The sequence below is a fragment of the Lytechinus pictus genome, chromosome 17 (assembly GCF_037042905.1).
Source record: "Lytechinus pictus isolate F3 Inbred chromosome 17, Lp3.0, whole genome shotgun sequence".
NCBI lineage: Eukaryota > Metazoa > Echinodermata > Echinoidea > Temnopleuroida > Toxopneustidae > Lytechinus > Lytechinus pictus.
The window spans coordinates 7,375,685-7,396,938 of NC_087261.1; the positions used below are offsets into that span (position 1 = coordinate 7,375,685).

General features: G+C 34.5%; 1 protein-coding gene across 1 annotated transcript in view; it reads left to right on the forward strand.

Annotated features, from left to right (window-relative positions):
- Positions 1-11,382: 11,382 nt before the first annotated feature.
- LOC129280394 (uncharacterized) overlaps positions 11,383-21,254 on the forward strand; it is a 44,519-nt gene continuing 34,647 nt past the window's right edge. The window contains exon 1 of the mRNA XM_064111839.1: positions 11,383-11,981. Within this exon, the coding sequence (XP_063967909.1) occupies positions 11,897-11,981 (85 nt within the window). The 5' untranslated portion in view covers positions 11,383-11,896. The remainder of the gene's footprint in view (positions 11,982-21,254) is intronic.

The window sequence follows — 21,254 nt, forward strand, 5'->3', positions numbered from 1 at the left end:
TCTTTGAATAATATCACGTTGCAACGATAAATATTTCACATGTTCAGACAGGAATCAAACTTTGTTTTGCATTTTATGAGGAAAATGATCTATATTTATACAAAACTACAAAAGAAATTATGAGTGGATGGCTTCAACGGATATTCTCATTTGCATACATTTATCCTGTGCGTATAACGGGTTTGTGAAATTAAACAAATTTTAAACATGCCATATCTTTCTTATTGTATGATATATCCCTTTAAATGACTTTACGATCAGAGTTATGCTTGATTCATTTTTAAATCTGTTTAATCAAATCATCTTTCATATATGTGAACTTGACCTTTAACAATGTAAATAGCACTTTTTAATCCGATTGGGGTTTGTCATTCATTTCTTTTTTAATTAACTTAAAAATAAATATTCGCATGACTGAGCATGGCCGGTTTTACAGTGTATCTGATTACGTGAAAGGTGTTGTAAATAATGTTTGTGTGGCGGTATTTTGTAGTTTGACAAAGGGTCTCATTATTTTTTTAACAAACATGTAGGTCTAGAATATCTTATTGATATACAGCCATATATTTTTTTTATGAATTGACTCTCAAGTTTAGCAGTTTCTTTAAAGGTTCAACACTCTAAAAGAATAAATATGAAATCATGATTCTAGATGTTATAGGAGTGACAACCTTTTCAAAATGTTGCATTTACCATTTTGAATAGTTCGACCCAATGCTTAAAATGTTGGATTCAGATTTATGCAAGGTTGGATATAACGTTTGGAACAGGTTGTTACTCCTTTAACCTTTCAAATGTTGATTTTTTTTAAGAGTGAATAATAAATGTATACTTGGCTGTCAGCTAACTTGCTAATCCTAAGAAAAGTGAACAGTATGTAAAATAGAGACGATGATGTAATTTTCCGTGTGTATTTTATGGACATTGGAATACATGTAATCTTACATTGCATTTGAGTGAACCAAGGTTGGATTCCTTTTTGAAGTTCATTGGTTTGTAAAATTATGAACAAGGAAGGAAAGTCTCCTGTCAATGAGCCAAAATGAAACTTGAGCTAATTTAGAAACGCCTAATTGGCCATATTTCCTTATATATGTATATTTTACTTCAACTTCCCTTTTTTCTGTCAATCTAGAGACAACCTGTTTTGATACCATTATGATTCTAGTGTGTTGCCATAACCAGGCCTGGGTAAAATACATTGTGAAATATCGCCCTCTTTAAACCAGCTTTGGTGAAGCACCGAGTCTGAAACTATAGGAAATGAAACCGTTGGAACAAGATAGCTTGTGCGAAAACAGAAAAATAAAAGAAACAGATCAACGAAAGTTTGAGAAAAAATGAATAAATAATAAGAAAGTTATGAGCATTTGAAGTTAAGATTTAGATCATTAGTGTAATATATGTCATCCTCCCATTGGCAATGCGACAAAGATGTGTTATGTCACATAATTATGTACGGTTACACTTCGTAATTCCGAAGGTTCGTAATTCCGAAGGTTCTTTATTCCGACGGTTCGTAATTCCGATACACGTAGATTGCCTATACCTCGATGTTCGTTAATCCGAAAACGTAAAAAGGTTCGTTAATCCGAACATTTGTGGCGTTATTCCGAAGGTTCGTTATTCAGAAGGTTCGATAATCCGAAAACGAAATAAGGTTCGATGTTCCGAAGGTTCGTCAATCCGAAAACGAAATAAGGTTCGTTGTTCCGAAGGTTCGTTAGTCCGAAAAGGAAATAAGGTTCGCTAATCATTATTTATCGGACTAACGAACCTTCGGAATTACGAACCTCATTTCGTTTTCGGATTAACGAACCTTCGGAATTACGAACCTCACTTCGTTTTCGGACTAACGTACCTTCGGAATTACGAACCTCATTTCGTTTTCGGATTAACGAACCTTCGGAATTACGAACCTCACTTCGTTTTCGGACTAACGAACCTTCGGAATTACGAACCTCATTTCGTTCTCGGACTAACGAACCTTCGGAATTACGAACCTTCGGAAATACGAACCTTCGGAATAACGAACCTTCGGAATATCCGAACCTTCGGAATAACGACGCTTCGGAATTACGAATGTATGCGATTATGTACAACGTTCCCATTAATTTTGTATATAGTTCAATTAATATGCCTCTTTATTACATCTATTAGTGGATTATGGATTCTTTCTTTAAGAGGGCACGTTATGTAGATTTTCAAAGAATGCATGAGGGATGAAGAGTTTGTATCACAATAAGAAAAAGCAAAGAGAGACATTTGGGGGGTATTTTATAGTCCATCAAAGGGAAAGTTGTTCACATGTGTCATTACAAGTCAAGATTCAAGATTCAAGTCTTTGTCGCATTGCCAATAAAAGGATCTCTATAGCATTTAATAGAGATCGCATCATTCAAATGCTCATAGCTTTTCTCATTATTTGTCCGATTTTTCTCAGACTTTCTTTGATCTTATTCTTTGACTTTTCTGTTTCCACACAAGCCAACTTGTTTCAAAGGACTGTTTCATTGCCCCTTTAACCTTGTTTTCTGGCCCGTGATTTGTTGCATTTTGTAATATGAATACATGTTTTAAATCGCTTTGGGGGTTTTCTTATTGTTTTTTTTTTATAGTATTTGTCTGTCTATTGATATTTCTGGAAACTGAATAAACGATCGCTTTTCAGTTGATGCTTGATTGATATTGAAATTGCCGTTATTTTGGGAACTCATGGGCATACAAGATGATTGAATATCACGTATTTATTTTGGGGTCAACGCTCAACAAGGCAAATTGCTCTTTTTTGTTGACCCCTCATTCGACATAAATTGTTTTCTTTGTTGTTCTCTTATGTTATTTTTCTATAACCATGTATTTATATGTTCATCATTGTTTTTACTTGTATGTATTGACCTTTATATGTGTTTTTTTTTATGAAGAATGAAATAAAATCAATTCAATTCAATATGAGTTACAATATAGATGGCGTCTGAATCAGTCGTGTAAGTAGAAAAATATTTTGATGATACCAGATATGGCGGATGGAGCAAAAGTTCTAAAAAGGTCATGAAGGTGCAAACAAAGACTTTTTTTAATAATATAACGTTAGACTGGCATATCATATCATCTTAAAATCTTTACCCTTTTTTCTTCCTTTTTTTTTTCTGACCTTCTTATATAGACTAGGGCGTGAAACATTTTTTTTTTTTTTTTTTTTTTTTTTTTGGGGGGGGGGGGACATAACCCCACGCCCGAATCTGTACTCCAGATCTAAATATATCAACGTTGAATGGGCTTTCCTAGGTGGAAGTCCACCCTTTTTGTTACACTCACAATATTTTGTGAAAAGAAATTTCTTTTTTGTTTTATAATCATATTTTATTTCTTCCTCATTATGAATAACATGAAATCATTGCTTGTGCTATCATATCGGGTTGTCGCGTAAACCGACCATTGGGAAAAGGGCCCCCTAACATGCCAAAAAAGTTGGGTCCAGTTTACCAGACCATTATATTTGAGAAAACGGCCTCCTAAATTTCCGAATGGTCGGATGCAATTTACCCGTTGTTTTGTGAACATTAAAGCCAAATATACAAAAAATGTCGGGTAAACTGGGCCAGATGTTTCGGGAATTTAGGGGACCCTTTTATCTAATGGTCGGGTTTCGCGATTGCCCCGCGATCGCACAAGCCAACATAATTGATTCAGAATTCAATGAACTTATTAACTTGATTATTCCAAAAGTTAACTTAGTGTCAATCTGTACACGTTTCTTCTAACAATTTATTTTCAAAAAGGTAATAGTGAAATATTACTAAACAGAATCTTCTACAAATCTCCGACGAATATAGAATTATAAAAACGCAAACACACTCATATTATATAGATAAATCTCAAGTTGAACATGTACAATATCATTAAATCAAATTAATTTGAGAAAGTTATGACAAAAAATAAATGAATAAACAACACTCAGCCACACATCACATACCCAACCCCCTCCCCCATCCCACGAAGCCTAAGTAAAAAGAAGAAGACGGAAAGGGGGGGGGGGACACAACAACAACAACAACAACAACATTTACAAAAACAAAAACAAATACCCACCCAGAAAAAAAATCATAGAAAAAAGACTACCGGTTGTTTTGCCACGTTCCGGCATAGGTTTTGCGCTCTAAATGTGCAAATAATATTGTAAAAACATATAATCCTTAGTAATATATTTCTACAAATTAAGTATATCCGGGGAAATCAGACAAATTGACCAACGAGGTCATGCCCTGAGAAGGAAATCAACTGATTGAAATGGAATTTATTTTTACGATATTCTAGTCTGAAAACAAATGAATATATCCAATTGATACAAAGATCTCCAAATGTGTTTGGTGTCGAGAAGAAGAAATATGATTTTCAGTAGAAATGCTACCAGAGATACTGGAGCTTTTCCCAATTTTACATTAACACTGATTAAGTTGCAATATGATCCTTTTTTTTCGTTACAGAAAAAAATAAAAGAGACATCTCATGTAGGTGATACTTTTGACACATGTCCGCATACAAGCCTACATGATATTCAATCCAGGATGTTTTTTATTTGATATTATTTATTTGTTCACGATAGTCATCAGTGATAGTTTCCATATTCTGGTGAATGTCGCCCTCTTTAGACAATGTTTTCCATTGCTCGGTTCATCATACTCATATAATCTGTATATTATGTGAATTGAATGGTATTTGGCTTTGTTGTTACTTTCCTAACAGGTTAAGTCCAACCTAGCAAATAAAATGATTTGAAGGATCATACAAACCTCATGCTGAAAATTTCTTCAAAATCGGATGTGGACATGGTGGAATAAGAAAGTTATGACATTTTGAAAATTCCCATATTTTCGTAGATACACATCACATATGATAATGCAGTTGGGAGAGCTGTTAATATCACACACTCACTGTTTTTGCAGGCCTATATCTAAATTATTGTTTATAACATTTTTTTAAAGATTTGACAATAATATAGGTCCAGCTTTTCTAGGTTGGGTCAAGTGAATTCCACATGTGTACAGATGAATCAAACCTTGTTTCCAATTATAATGATGAAAACATTAAGCATTTCACATTTCATACAGGCCATAGTAAAATACAAAAGAAAAAGTAAGTAGATGACGTCATCAGTTACCTCATTTGGATTCCTGCAATGGGTAGGCATAAAACTGTCATGCGAAAATAAGCGAAATTATGAAATGTTCGCTTTTTGATTAATCCAATAATACGATAATATCTTCAGCGATATGCTTGTTTGATTTTCTCGTTTTATTATAAATCAACTTTCTTTGGGGATGTATAAAGCCTTGAAGTGGTGAGTAAAACGAGTAAAAAAAATGAGGAGGCCATATATGGCGTATAAATCAACATTTCCAGCGAGCTAAATCTTTTGTCTTTTTTATAAAAAAATATAACTTTGTGACATATTTTGGCATAATATTCCGAGAATGATATCATGTTTCACCTTTTTTAAAGTTTTATTTCCATTTCTCTTCTTTTCATGTTCTTGGTCATATAACTCTCTAGGGCCATGGCCCCCAACGTCCCGCCCCATCTGTTACCCCAGTGCCTTTTCACCTTGTCTGATGTTTTCAATTCAAGCAATTTGAATCGATGCGTATGTTCGTCTTTATGCGAAGGGTTGAAGGGTATTGGGACACTTAGCCATATTACCATGGTAACGGTAACATGACATGTGAAAAAAAAATTATATGACATTCTTTTCGACGTACGTCATGGGAAAAAAAAAGAGTGGCATCTTCGTCCAGGCTTCTGATGAAACGTTTTTATTTCCGAGGCACCTTTATCACGTGACGTGTGATTTCCGCTGAAGAATCGTTTTAAGCTAGTAAAATACTCGCATCTGATTGGCTAAGAACAAATTTGAACAAAAGGCGTAAAACCGGCCAGAAGGTTCCATGTCTTTTTTGTTATCTTTTTTTCAATCTCATCATTGAATTTGGGGAAAATGTGACCTGTTATATACAAAAGAGATTACTTAAAAAATAAATATAATTTACAATATTCTAATGAAATTGATAAAGAATATCGTATAATGAGAAATCATATTACTGATCTCATTAGAAAAAAATAAACAGAAACATTTTAATGATATCACTCATAAATATAAGTCAGACTAAAAAACACTTTGGAAAGAATTGCAAAAAGTTTACAAATAAAAATGTTAACTCAGAAAGTTGTAATATTGACTGCAATGTTACAAATAATTATTTCACTATTATATAGGCAAAGAAATATCTAAGAGTTTTGATAATTCATACATTCTAGATTGGAAACACCCCAAATGTATTCGAACTTTTGAAATTGAACAAATTAAATCTTAAAAAAATAAATTAAACTATTTGAGTTTTCTTGATACTAGCAGTCATCTCGACATACTGGATTTCGATACTAAGTTACTAAGACTTGCTGCTCCCTATATATATGAATCTCTATGTTCTATTTTTAATGCTAGTTTGTTTACAGGTGACATACCCTGTGATTGGAAGATTGCCCGCACTACCCCTGTATACAAGGGCAAGGTGAACAAAGATGACATTACAAACTATCGCCCTATATCTGTAGTATGCCACGTATCTTAAATGATAGAAAAAGAAGTTCAATTGCAATTAATTAACTATCTTAAAGAGAACGATATGATCAATGTCGATCAATATGCATTTCTCCCTCACCATTCTTCTATCACCTGCCTTCACAGGGTAATTGATGATTTTCACGAGGCTCTTAACAATAAAGAATTAATTGGCTCATGCTTTCTTGACATTTCCAAATGTTTCGACTGTGTTAATCATGAATTACTCTTGCTTAAACTAGAGAAATATGGTATATATGACAAAGAATTAAAACGGTTTTCTAACTATATTACTGAAAGAAAACAACTTGTTTCTTCAAAAGGTAAAAACTCCTCTATAAATGAATTACCAGTAGGGGTACCACAGGGCAGTGTACTTGCTCATGTTCTATTTTAATTATTTATTAACGATATATCAGAAGGCCTTAATAATGCTGTATGTTCTATTTATGCTGATGATGTAGTTATCTATGTTACTGGCGATAATATACATAATGTTACTCTAAATTTACAAAATACGGTAAACACACTAAACAACTGGTATAAGAGAAATCGTCTTAAGATAAATGTTAGTAAAACGAAGACAATGTTAATTTCTACAAAGTCAAGAGAATGTCTTAATATCTATATTGATAATGAACTCATAAGAGCAGGTTCATTCTATCAGGTATTTGGGCATTATTATACATGAAAATTTAAAGTGGAATGACTATTTAAGACACTTATGCAAATCAACTGCTTACAAGATTTACTACCTTGGCAAATTAGCAAAATTTTTAAACAAAACTTTACTTTACTTTATATATATCGTCTATACAACCATGTCTTGATTATGGTGTCTCAGTATGGGGCAACTGCCCCAACAAACTGAAATTACCCTTATTGAGACTCCAAAAAAGAGCGGCCCGTCATGTAACACCTAACTATGATTACAATACAAATTCAGGTCTTCACTTAATGAACAAACTTTCCTGGCAACCGATTGATGATCGCCGTGATTACTTGTTATCAACCCTAATGTGTTCACGGTCTTGCCCCATCCCGATTGTGCAATGAAATCGAAATGTACTTCGACAGGCATGGATTGAACACTCGTAATGCAACTCCTTTAATATTGTACCACCAAAACCTAATATTCAACTCTTTTGTCAATCTTTTAAATATGCCGATGCCAAAGTATGGAATAAATAAATTTAAAAAATGCTCAATCCTTAGATGTATTTCAGTCTCTATACAAAAAATCTAAATCTAATATGTCATAATAATCCCATCTCTGAACTTATATATTTTCAGTAATTTACATCACAATTTTATTCTGTCTATCATTATTCACAACTTTCAGCCCCTACTTTTTTTTGCAATTGTTTATATACTGTAGTTGATAAGGTTATACGTATACCTACCCTTCTTTCATGTAGGCCTTTCAATTTTTTTTTACCATTAATAATAAGGTGATCAATAGTGTTTCCATGTCTTTGTATTACGCTAATATTTTTATGTCTTACCCTGTTTTTTTCGATATATGCCTATAATTATATGCCTATTATTGTAATTACCATTTTATCATGTTTTTTATACACCAGCACCAAGATGCAAAACAGTAATTTCATCTCTGATCTTGTGAACCTGTTTAAATATGTGTGAATAAATAAATAAATGAACCTAATTACAACAGGAGGGCTAAAGATAGTCGTTCGACCCAACCCATTCGATTTTTTTTCAATTTGATATTGCTGGTTGACAAATGTGTATGAATATAATTGAAAATCCAACACTGATTCTAGAAATGGTAACTATATACTAAACTTCCTTTGCCCAAATTGGGAAGATATAAAATGACTTTGGACATTTTTTTTAGCTGGGGGAAGAATTAGGGCTATTTTACTGTTTCAGTTGATAAATTTGATCCCATCATAGTTATCTTCATAAATTGCGATTTATTTTTAAAATGAGCTGGTTACGATACCCTTCTCTGGTCCGATATGGAATGTCAGATATATATCCTATCCAATGGTAGTAAACATGCGACCCTCTAATTTCACGTTTATTTTTTATAAATATTTCAAAAGTGCCAATTAACACACAAGTCTATGAGGAATGTTTACGCGCGTGACGCCAGAAAGCAGGGGCTTGTGTCTGAATACGCCTTCAACACTATACCTCATATGACTACGTCAATGCAGCACTCTTTCTCTCTCCATCTATCTAAACCATTTCCCCGTCTATACCTCTTTTCTGTCTCGATTTTCACTCTCCCCCCCCCCTTTTTTTTTGGGGGGGGCTACCTTTCTTCCCCTGCTCTAAACCACTTTGAACTTTTTTAAAAGATTTGTATACATCATAATTAATAATCATTATGTTAGCGGTCTGTTTTGCTGTAGGTAATTCATGTACATGTATATAATTATGCAGATTAATGTGTTTATATTACAAATTATGCGATGTAGGCCTACTTCTAATAAAAACAAAAATCATTAAAACTATACAAAAATTAACTTCTTTGGGTGTCCCAAAAATGTAGAAATTATCATTATTTTGGTACCATTCAAAGTCTCAGTACGTGAACAATATAAAGCGCGGTTCGCCTATGCGTTGTCGAGGTTAAAGAAAAATTGGACTGTATCATTTTATACCAATAATAAAAATCACAGGCCGCGCTACAGGTGGCAGCGGGCGGCCATCCCTCCATGACCCTTTTCAATTCGAGAGAAAAAAAACGAATAAAAAGACGTAGAAACCGAAAGAAAGAAAGAAAAGGTAGGTCGTGTGAACTTAATACTGTACATATTTCCTCTATATATAGTCTGCAGGCACAAACCCTGATTGAAACTTTGATCAACAAGTGGGTCTTCACACAGCGACTAGCACATTATTAAACTTGCTGTTTCAATTCAGGAGGGCCTTCAATACACAGGTTATTATAGGCTTCGTATTCAGACCGCATAATTCGAGCGGAGGGCGTGCACATGAGATTATTACCCCTGTAATTCAAATGAAAAAAAGTGATTTAATTAATACATTTTTTTGCAGGTGTTTCTGCATTTATTGATAATTCAATACACGAATCACAGTAATCATAATGCATATAAACAGATACACAAATAAATGAAAGAATTACAAATTGTGACAATTACATAATAGAAGAATAATTTATGATCATATTATCACTTTATACAAATTACAACTATAAAGTAGTTGTTTAACAGTTCAAACAATCATGCTTTAATTGAAAAAAAAATAGCATTTAACATCTAAGATTGTAAATACTTGTTTAATTAAACAACTACTGTTAAATTTATAGCAAACAGCTGTTGTTGTTTTTTATAATAGAAGCAAAGAATAATGTGCAGGAGATTTTGACCTAACACGAGTGAATAACAAGACATTTTTATGCTTTTTAAAGCCATGTATGCATTACTGAAGTTTGATTATTTGAATATGCCATTCATTTCTCAAACACGTCCAATAGTTTGATCTGTAGAATGTCAACATGAAGAGAAGAATGATATCATTCATGACTGGTTATGAATGATATTATTCATAGGTGTTTATAATATATCACATCTGCCTGCTAATATAGGTGGCGTATTTATTTGGTGATCGAGGAGAATTAGGGGGTGCACGATTTGCCCTCACAACTCACATGAACAATTAGATATGAACATGATGAATGCGTAATGCCCCTAAGTTATCATAATGTATCGCAATTAAGCCAACACTTGTAAGCAAAATACCCCTTCCCCACGCTTAAACATCACTTATAGAGGGCGCTACATAATGTATGGTTGATTGCACATTTGAATATTCACAGACAATTGGCGGTCGAAAAAAAATCTAACGGCTACTTCATGTTTTTTTTAGGATACTCATTTATATTACACCTTATTCAGCATGTTCAATCATTGACCCTTTACCAAAACTAAAGGCATTAGGGGAAATCATGATGTTATAATCGAAAAATCAACAGAAATCTAAACTTTGTTTTTAGCTTAGACATGGGAAAAATGGTGGTGTTAGAGTTTAGACGGAAATCTAAACATTTCTGAAAAAAATAAATGTAAAAAACATTGATAATCAGCCTATGATAATCCTACAAACAACCTGAAATGTTTCTTATCTCTATACTTTTAACCCTTTCATACGAAAAAAATATATCAGAATTATGCAGCGGGAGCCATTTCAGATTAAAAAACATTTCTTCACTGTTCTCCCTCGCCTTTCGTTTTGTCCTCCTTTCCCCTTTTCTTCTTCTGGGAGGGGCGACCTGGAGGGGCGACCATTGGCGTATAGATGGGGATGACTTGAAATGCTTGCCCCCCACCCCCATTTTTTTTCACGACCAAGAATAAAAGAAAGAAAAAAAGGAAAGAAAAAGAAAGAGAGAAGGGTGAAATATGATATTACTTTCTGAATATTATATCAGAATCTATCATCAAAATCTATATCAGAATTGGATTTTTGTAATAAAGATAACGAAATGTTTGCCCACTTGCTTCGCTCGCTCGTAACTTTTTATACATTTTGCTCGATATGCAATATCTCACCCCCTCAATTTTGTTTGGCTCCCTACGCCACTAGGGGCGACAACCCCACCGCCCCTGGCTACGCACCCGCTAAAACATATCTAACACCCAGGCCACGCCCTATTATATTGACATCTGTTCGAGTTGAATTGGTCTATTGTAATCCAAAGATGACTAGTCGTTCGATTCTCTTTTGTCATCGCTCAGGCACACGTTGATCTTTTGTTGACAAAACTTTGAAATTTCCCATACCGAACACAACATATAAAAACATCAATAAGAGCGAAAGGGTCTCATTGAAATGTCAATACACATGTATTCAATACAATTCGGCATCTGTCACCGGGGAATAGTACAAAATAACGCACGCTTTTGCGCTCTGCGTGAAGTCATGTCACAGCACAGGTAAAGTAAAGCGTGCCGATGTCCCGTAAATGAACACGCGCTACCGCACTTTTAGGGGAACAATTCATTCAATGCATTGTCATGCAGAAGTTATGGACTTTGAGTTTGCATTGCTCCTATGCAAATTGATTTGAGCGGCGTGCATTTGTCACGTTAGTTTAAGATGTTGATCAGTCTTCACTAATCTACTTGTTGGAAGGAATATACAGGTATTTATTGAATCGCAGGTACTCCAGGTAGGGAGCAGGTTGCTGATTCCATCGCTGAACCCACTATCCCCTAAGGACACGACTTGACAAAAAAGCGTGCACTATCCACAACTAAAGCCTCTCAGGAATTAAGGAATACCATGACTCTTAAACGAGGCGCCATGGAGAGGCCAAAAGCTGTACAGTGGATACCGCTGACTATCGGCATAGGGGTGCAATTATTACGTAAGTACAACTCATTATTTGTTTTGTATTACCCTTGAACGTATTGATGTTAATTTAGTTTCGCCTACCTCTTCAATATGTTATCAAAACTAAAGAAATAAAATACGATGACTTTCCAACTAAATAGTGTATCTTATTGTTCATTTGCATTCTGCTGATGAAAACAAAAATCTACTGGATTTTTTGTGATTTCTTTAGAATATGTAGCATGTATTATGGGGGTAGGAAGAAAATGAACACTAGTTTAATCTACATTTTTTTTTATTCTTTGTCACCCTTTAAAAAAAATCTGAATCCAAGGAAAGTGTATACGGAAGCTCAATCTTGATTAAATAAACCATTTAGTTTTTTTCATAATATATATATTTCTACAAACAATGTTACTGAAGATGGATAATGATACACGAAACGTTATTATTGATATGATTATAGCCCCGTCTTACGAAACAAATTACAATTGATTCAACCTCTGCTCAAACCAAGATTGATGTCAAGGCTCAATTCATATCTGATATTTCTTAATTGAATGTACACGCAATCATGACAATAATGAAAGCAATCACGGGATAAATTTGATTTGAAACCCCTCCAACTAACGACATTATGGATATAATGACAAGTAATACAAATTATAATTAAATTCAAAATACCATATATTAATCACAATGCTCCATATTGAATAGTTTTCCGGCGAACACTGTTTCGAAAATTCCATTATTATTACTTGTTTGAAAGTTTTGAAAGTAATTTCATAACCCTATTTGGTATAAGATCCTATTAATGATCTTCGTAACGCACAACCCTTTTGTTAAACATTCTATTTGCATTCACATGGTTTCTGATTAAAATGCCAATGAATCCTTGTTATGGTTTCGCTTTTCAAACGGATTTGAAAGACAATTATTCATTATCCTAGATTGAATAGCTCTCTTGCTGTCGTATTTTTCTTCGAACTCATTCGTAGAATGTGCATGATCCAACTTTGCTGTCAATTAGCAAATTGTCATGAAAATAGGTAAAAACTTGGAGTGGCAACGAAATACTAATTATTTTACGTCGCTTCTGATTTCTAAGGAAGTACAAGCGAATACAAAGGTGCACTGTATAGCCTTTGGTGGCGACTTGTGATGCCGCCAGTTCCATCATGATTATGTTCATGGGAAAATTGAAAAGTGAGTCGTGTTGAAAATAGATTTTTGCGAATATTTCCAATTTCATTTGATCGCAAAATAAATGTGGATATTGAACACATGACGAAATATATCCCAAAGCATTATTATATCCTGATATTGGGCGAAATATTGTATAATATGCTAATATTTTCAAAGTGTGATTATCCTCAGAATTTGTCAATTTTTAAGTAAACATTTTACAAATTTCCACACACTTCCACATAACAAAAAAGTAGTTTCAGTGAATTTATCCATTTGTGAAGTTATGTGTCACAGTTGTGGCCACACGTGGCTAGTCGCGAAATTTCAAATCATGTTTCAATAAATATTGCAAATTTATTTTTGCTTAATCCCATGAAAGTTAGCACTGTGTCTGCTCATAATATCTGACCAGAGGCAGACATCTCTTTGAATGTTTATGTCAGAACTCTTACTCTGTAGACGGGTCAATATACGACCAAAAATAGCCTTACCCGGAACAAATTGCAATAAATGATTTTTCAACGGTATTTTGTACTATTTGACCTCAGGAATAACATATTAAAAATCTACCAAAATCCGAACCCGGGAAAGTGGTTATTTTCAAGATGGCGTCCAAGATGGCCGCCATTCACTGAAAATTGATACAACTGACACATTATCCACTCTAGAATCCTATTTCGGTTCATATTCCATGTTCTGGGGTTACAAAAACTGATTTAGGCTAGAATGAATTATAAGCCATCCAGTGTACCAGGCAAATCCAAGATGGCGCCCAAAATGGCTGCCATATAGGCTGAAAATCAACAATTCATCTAAATTTTTTTTTATTCAATGGTTTTAAGGGTAAAATATTACGTCGAAACAAGTTATAAGGACAGCCAGTGGTCTGGTGTGTCCAAAAATCCAAGATGGCTTCCAAAAATGGAGTTTAAAATGGCTGTTGATAATTAAAATGGACATAGTTCATTTCATATCCGCGTGGGACATAATGATTTGGTGCGAAGACCATGATTTCAATGGTCAAATAAGACATTGGGACAAGTTACAAACACAGTCAGTGGTCTAGTATGTAAAAAAATCCAAGATGGCCTCCAAGAATGGAATCGAAAATTGCTGTTGCAACTTCAAAAAATCCGTCATAGTTTGCTCAATGTCCAGAAATATGATTTTTGTGTCTTATACCATGGTTAAATGGGTCGAATAATACATTGGGACAAGTTACAAGGAAAGTCAGTGGTCTGGTATGTGCAAAAATCCTCGATGGATTCTAGAAATTGATTCTGAAATGGCTGCTAATACTTAAAGCGGACGTAGCTCATTTCATTTTGGCCTGGGATATGTGATTTTGATGTCTAAACCACTGGTTTCAAGGGTCAAATAATATCTTAAGATAAGTTAAAAGGACAGTCAATGGTCTGGTTTGTCCAAAAATCGAATATGGCGTCCAAAAATTGGTCTTAAAAATATGCTGCTGATACGGACAAAGCTCATTTTATATCGGCCTGGAAATGTGATTTTGGTGTCTAAACCACTAGTTTCAAGGATCAATTTATACATTAGGGCAAGTTACAAGGACAATCAGTTGCCTGGTCGGTCAAAAAATCTAAGTTGGCTTCCAAAAATTGATTCTAAATTGACTGCTGCTACTTAAAGCGGACATAGCTTATTTTATATTGGCATGAGAGATGCGATTTTGGTGTCTAAACCGCTGGTTTAAGGGCCAAAATAATACATTAGGACACGTTTTAAGGCCAGTCAGTGGTCTGGTATGACCAAAAATCCAATATGGCTTCCAAAACTAGATTCATAAATGGCTGTTGATACTTAAAATTGGCATAGCTCATCTTAAATCCTCCTGTGAGATATGATTTCGGTGTCTAAACTATGGTTTCAAGGGTCAAATTATATATTAGGACAAGACAATGGCAGTCAGTGGTCTAGTATGTCCAAAATTACAAGATGGCTTCCAGAAATGGAGTAAGAAATGTCTGATGTTACTTATAAAAGGACATAGTTTGTTTAATATCTGTCTGGGGAATATGAGTTTGGTGTTTAAAGCATGGTTTAAAAGGGTCAAGTAATACACTAGGGTAAGTTACAAGACCAGTCAGTTGTCTGTATGTTAAAAAATCGAAGATTACTTCAAAAAATGGGGTGTAGATTGACTGTTGCTACCTAAAAGTATGCATAGTTTATTATAAATACACCTTGGAGGTATGATTTTACTGTCTATACTAGAGTTTACAGGGTCAAGCAATACATTGGGTTAAGTTGAACAGACAGTCAGGTGTCAGGTATGTCCAAAAATCAAAGATGGCTTTAAAAATGGGGGTCTTAAATGACTGCTGTTACGTAAAAGTGGATGTAGAACATTATAAATACACCTTGGGGATATTATTTTGGTGTCTACACTAGGCTTTCAAGGGTCAAACAATACTTTGGGACTGGTTACCAAGATATGCAGCTATCCATTTTGCCTTAAAATCAAAGTTGGCTTAAAAATGGGTTCTAAAGCATGTAAAGTGACTACTGCTCCATAAAATATCTACCTGTTAGGAATAATATTGGTGTCTACACTTAAATGCATGGGGACAAGTTATCATATTGCTTCATGAGTTAGTAACAGCACCCATTTTGATGAAATTTTAGAATCTATCATGGATTCTTTGACAAAATGGAGTACTAACCATCCTGTTACTTGTCCGAGTGTATTATTTGACCCTTCATACCACAATTTGGACACCAACATTATTTCTTGCAGATGAATATTGTAGAACTCTGACCACTATTGAATGATATGAGTCGTTTTAGATTCCTTTTTTAAAAACCCTCTTGTGTTTTAGGCAAATTGGACAACTGCATATCAATGTAACCAGTCCAAACGTATTATTTTAACCATGAAACCATAGTGTGGACACCGAAATCATATCTCCTAGGTGGATTTTAAATGAACTATGTCAATTTTTTAAGTAACAACAGTCATTTTAGACTCCGATTTCTTGGAAGCTTTCTTAGATTTTCGACATACTGGACCACTGACTGTCCTTGTAACTAATTTTCTGCCTTTTGAAACCATGATATAGGCAACAAAATAATATGCCCTTGACGAATAAAACATGAATTATGTCCATTTTTAAATACCATCGCGGCTGATTGATACTATTTTTTTAGCCACCGTAGACTTTTGGACATACTTGACCACCAATCGTCCTTGTAAAAGATCCCAATTTATTATTTGACACATTTAACCATGGTATAGGCAAAAAATCATATTCCAGGATATTGAACAAACTATGTTGGGTTTTTTTTTTAGTAGCAACAGCATTTTTACTCCATTTTTGGAAGCCATCTTGGATTTTTGAACATACCGGACCACTGACTGTTCTTGTAACTTGTCCCAATGTATTATTTGACCATTGAAACCATGGTCTAGACACCAAATCACATCTCTCAAGTGGATGTGATATGAGCAATGTCCAATTTAAGGATTAATAGCCATTTTAAACTCATTTTTTGGAAACCATCTTTTATTTTTAGACACACCAGACCCACTGGCTGTCCTTGTAATTTGTCCCGATGTACTACTTCATCATTAAAACAATCGAATGGAAACCAAATTAAAGCCACTTAAGTAATAGATGAATTGTGGATTTTTTAAACTACGGCAGCCATTTTGGGCGCCATCTTGGATTTTCCTGGTACCCTTGAGTGCTAATATTCACTCTAACTTGTATAAATAAATTCTTTTACCCATTGGACCATGGAACATGAACCCAAATAGGATTCTAGGGTTGATAGTGAGTGAGTTATATCCATTTTTGGTGAATGGCGGCCATCTTGGACGCCATCTTGAAAATAACCATTTTCCCAGATGCGGATTTTGGTAGATTTTTAGTATGTTATTCCTGAGGTCAAATAGTACAAAATACCGTTGAAAAATCATTTGTTGCAATTTGTTCCGGGTCAAACCATATATTGACCCGTCTACTGAGAAGAAGTTAATTTGTCAATATTTTTGAGCGGGAAATTACATAAACAGAAAGTCGTTTCGCTGTAGCAAGCATTTTTTTAGGAACCGCCTTGGCTGGAGTAGTAATGATGATACTGTGTGAGGGTGTGGTTGTGTGCGCGGGGGGGGGGGGGGCTCTTGATGAGCAATCACAGACATAATGTTGTTGAATTAGATTCCTGTACTGTTACTAATGTAACCAGCTGACCTCCACCTCATTAAAACTACACATGTTAAACTAATCATAAATCTAAACTGTTGATGACTATTTAATTAACACAAGCCGACAAATTCAAACGCATGCACACCACCGATTCAGTTAAGTGTAGGTCTTCTTCTTTTACGTTGTCTTCTTCCTCCTCCCCATCTTCTTCTTTTTGTTCTTCTCCTTCTCTTTCATATTCTTGTTCATCTTGTTCTTCTCCTTCTCTTTCATATTCTTGTCCATCTTGTTCTCTACTTCTCCTTCTTTCTCTTCTTCTTCTTCTTCTTCTTCTTCTTCTTCTTCTCCTTCTTCTTCTTCTTCTTCTTTTTCTTCTTATTCCTCCTCCTCTAATTCTCCTCCTCCTACTCATTCTTCTTCTTCTTCTCCTCCTCCTTCTTCTCCTCCTCCTCTTCTTCTTCGTCTTCTTCTTCTCCTTCTTCTACTTGTTCTCTTTCTTCTCCTTCTTCTTTTCTTTCTGCTTTCTTCTTCTTCTTCTTCTTTTCCTCCTCCTTTTCCTCCTCCTTCGATTTCTTTTTCTTCTTCTTCTTCTTCGTCTTTTTCTTCACCTCCATTTTTTTTCTCTTCACCCCTCCTCCCCCATGCCCTCTCCTTCATGTCCTTACGATTCCCCAAGACTCATCAACAATCATTAATTTAGAAAAAAAAATAATATTGCTCATTTTCTGAAACGAAAGTGAAGATTCATCTTGCTTCTTTGTATCTCATAAATCCACATTTGTTATGAAGGCCTTTACAATTTTCATTAAATATGCAAGGTCATTGTTGAGCAATCATAAACGTAAAATCAAATAGTGAACCACGAACTATTTTAACTATTAAAACGTTGTTTATTCATTTTCCTATTATGTTGTATAAATAATTAGACAAAATAACTGAGAATGGTTATTACTGCATTTGATGCCTTTCTTTCCAACAATTTTCAATTTATTGCATTATTCAGATGACTAATAATGCACAGCATTGTTGATATTGAATAAATATACTCAGTCATGAGGTAGCAGATACTGTATACATTGTAATTACAGAAAAGCAAACAAATAAGATAAAAAGTTTGTTTATTCGGATGATTTTATTTACAGTCAGTGAATAAAAAACGCACATATTAGACACACAGGCCCGTATTCTGAAGTCGGGTTTAGCTTAAACTCAGGTTTAAGGTTGTGGTTTAAGTATGGACAGCCAATTGTTACATAAATCACTTACAGTAAAGATACCATATTTCAGCTCATTTGGCTCTCAAATCATTCATAATTGTCTGGGAAATATAAACAGATGATTTTCTTCACCATCGATGAATCAGGAAAGAGCACAGCAAATATAAAAAACATACAACTAAAATTTTTTGAAACTTTTGGCCTCACATAATTTTAGCACAGAGTTAGACCATGGTCTAAGTTAAACCTGACTTCAGAATACGGGCCATATACTTTCCATGACACCGCGTAATATCGTTGCAAACGTAGAAAAATAAATGTAAGAGTTTTTACAGGGGGTTTCAGAGATGAGCAGTTTACGTGTAAGTATTCTTGAACGGGGGGGGGGGGGGGGGGGCGCACGCCGGAAAGTTGTTAGATTTGGGACGGGAGGTGTTTTGTAGTTTTTTTTTACGCGCAGAAAAAGTTCTTACTCAAATATGGACTTCGCAATATCCTTATAACATGTATAAAAACTTTATATAACTAAATCATAAACAACAAGAACATGGCTACAAAAAACAAACAAAAACAACAACTACTGACATGACTCACATGTCCCTGGTCAAAACTAAATGGCAGGAGGCTTGGACCATCATGGACATGATGGGTATATATCCTGATGTCTACATGATAATAACGCCTTGCAGAAAAAACGAATGTTTTAAAATGCAACATCAACGATTGTTCCAGTTCATTTATTAGGATTTGAGAAGAGTCACTCACGTGGTCCCCAACAATTACGCGATGACAGCTATGGAAATGAACTGAATAACCAAATGAATTTCTTCCTTTGTCATGGTTGTGTCTCCGTTTTGAGTCATAATGGGTGTACTGCCGAAATATTTATTCCCCGGCCGTGGCTCCTAAAGAAAAACAATAAATATTATTACATCCCGAGGGCGATTTGACTTCTGTTGTATCCCCTGAAGGCATTTGCTATATAGCTTTGCGACTAGCCGATTTACAATAAATTCTCAAATTAGGTTCATGAAGACGAAACATGTGTATGAGTGTCACGTATTAGAACTTAAAACATCCATGAAAACAACCATTATTGAGATGAAAAGTTGTAAGTACGATGCAGACCATGATTTTATTATTTCGCGTCTTCGAGTCGTTTATAAAACACATGTAGTGTATGTCATGAAATTAAGATGTTGTTTCCGGTCACTTGAAAATAGTAATACACATTTTTGAATCACTGAATAATGATTTTCGGACGCGATTTTTTCTGGGCTTCATTATTGTAACTAGTCATAGACATCATCATGATCATAAAAGTGGGAGCTTGCAGCTCAGATTTTTACTCGTCAAATCAATGTTCTCAGGCTTATGCCTTTAAATTAATCTTCGTCAATGTTGTTTAAAAACAAAAATTTTCACATATGAACCATGCTTATCGTCGCTTTCCAACATGCATGAAATATATTTTGAATTATATAGAGTTATGCACATTATACAAATACACCTTTTTTTCAACAATTTTCATGATTTGTTTTTTAAATGTTTGTTCGGGAGTGATCATTGATTCCTTTTTACCCAATGCACTATGAACGGGGCATTGAACGGTAGCATCATCTCGACTTCTGTTTTTTGGACTCATCTCCTCCCGGGGGCATTAACGATGAAAGAAAGATCTATTTCTTCATGTGCTATGTTGCAATGGGAGACGTGCACTAGTATCAATTTCAGGTCAACGAAAACATTTATCGATAAAATGTTGGCAACTACTGTAAATATTCATCTCCTGATTTTCGTGATGAATTGATGATAGATATAGGACCTGTAAGATGTAATATCGCCCTCGTACAATGTTTGCGTAAAGACCATGAAGACAGTCACCTTCGTTGCCATTGATTGATAATTAAAATCTGGGATATCGGCGCCTTATGCTTATCAATCATCGCGCAGTAAAGCTACTTCTAAATACAAAAAAAAAAAGGTTACCTCTGGATGCACAAGACAACCAAGTTGGACACCTGCTAGAGATTTTATAGCTTAATGCATGGTAAAGTAATTTACTGTGATTAATGTAATTTAAAATATCATATTTGTACATTTAATAGAGGCCTATTGACACGGTTCGCACATTTTTCTTTTCAAAACGTCGACTTTTTTAAAATTTCATTTATATGTAATTCATGTATGTACAGTAATTACAAATTAACCCATCCCTGTATGCTTCATATACCAATGACAGACCATGATGATTACAACATATCTATAATCGTAATCATCATACAAATATGAGTCAGAGTAAATATCATATATTCAGTTGTTCGTGATGAAATTCAAATTATCGCTCGACTGTTAAATGAGTAAAAATGCCATTGAACGTCATCAACCCGTTCTGGCACGTTATGTTTGTTTGGTTTTGATATAAAATTATTTCGTACTTATTTCCCGATTGTGTCATTGTGATAATTATCCGTTTATAATATAGGCGCTCATTGATAATAAATGAAACAAACTCAAAAAATAATAATTGACAAAAATTCGAACATTGATGAATGATTTGTAATTATTATTATCGATAATGATTTAACCGAAAATACGAACAGAATTTCAAGAATATCTGTATTTCATTAGGCATTTTGTGTATTTTGCAATGCTGGTTTCATAAAATAGTTTACATCAATACAAGGACTTACAAGACATGCAAGACGAAGGGGAATTTCCCTGTCTGCG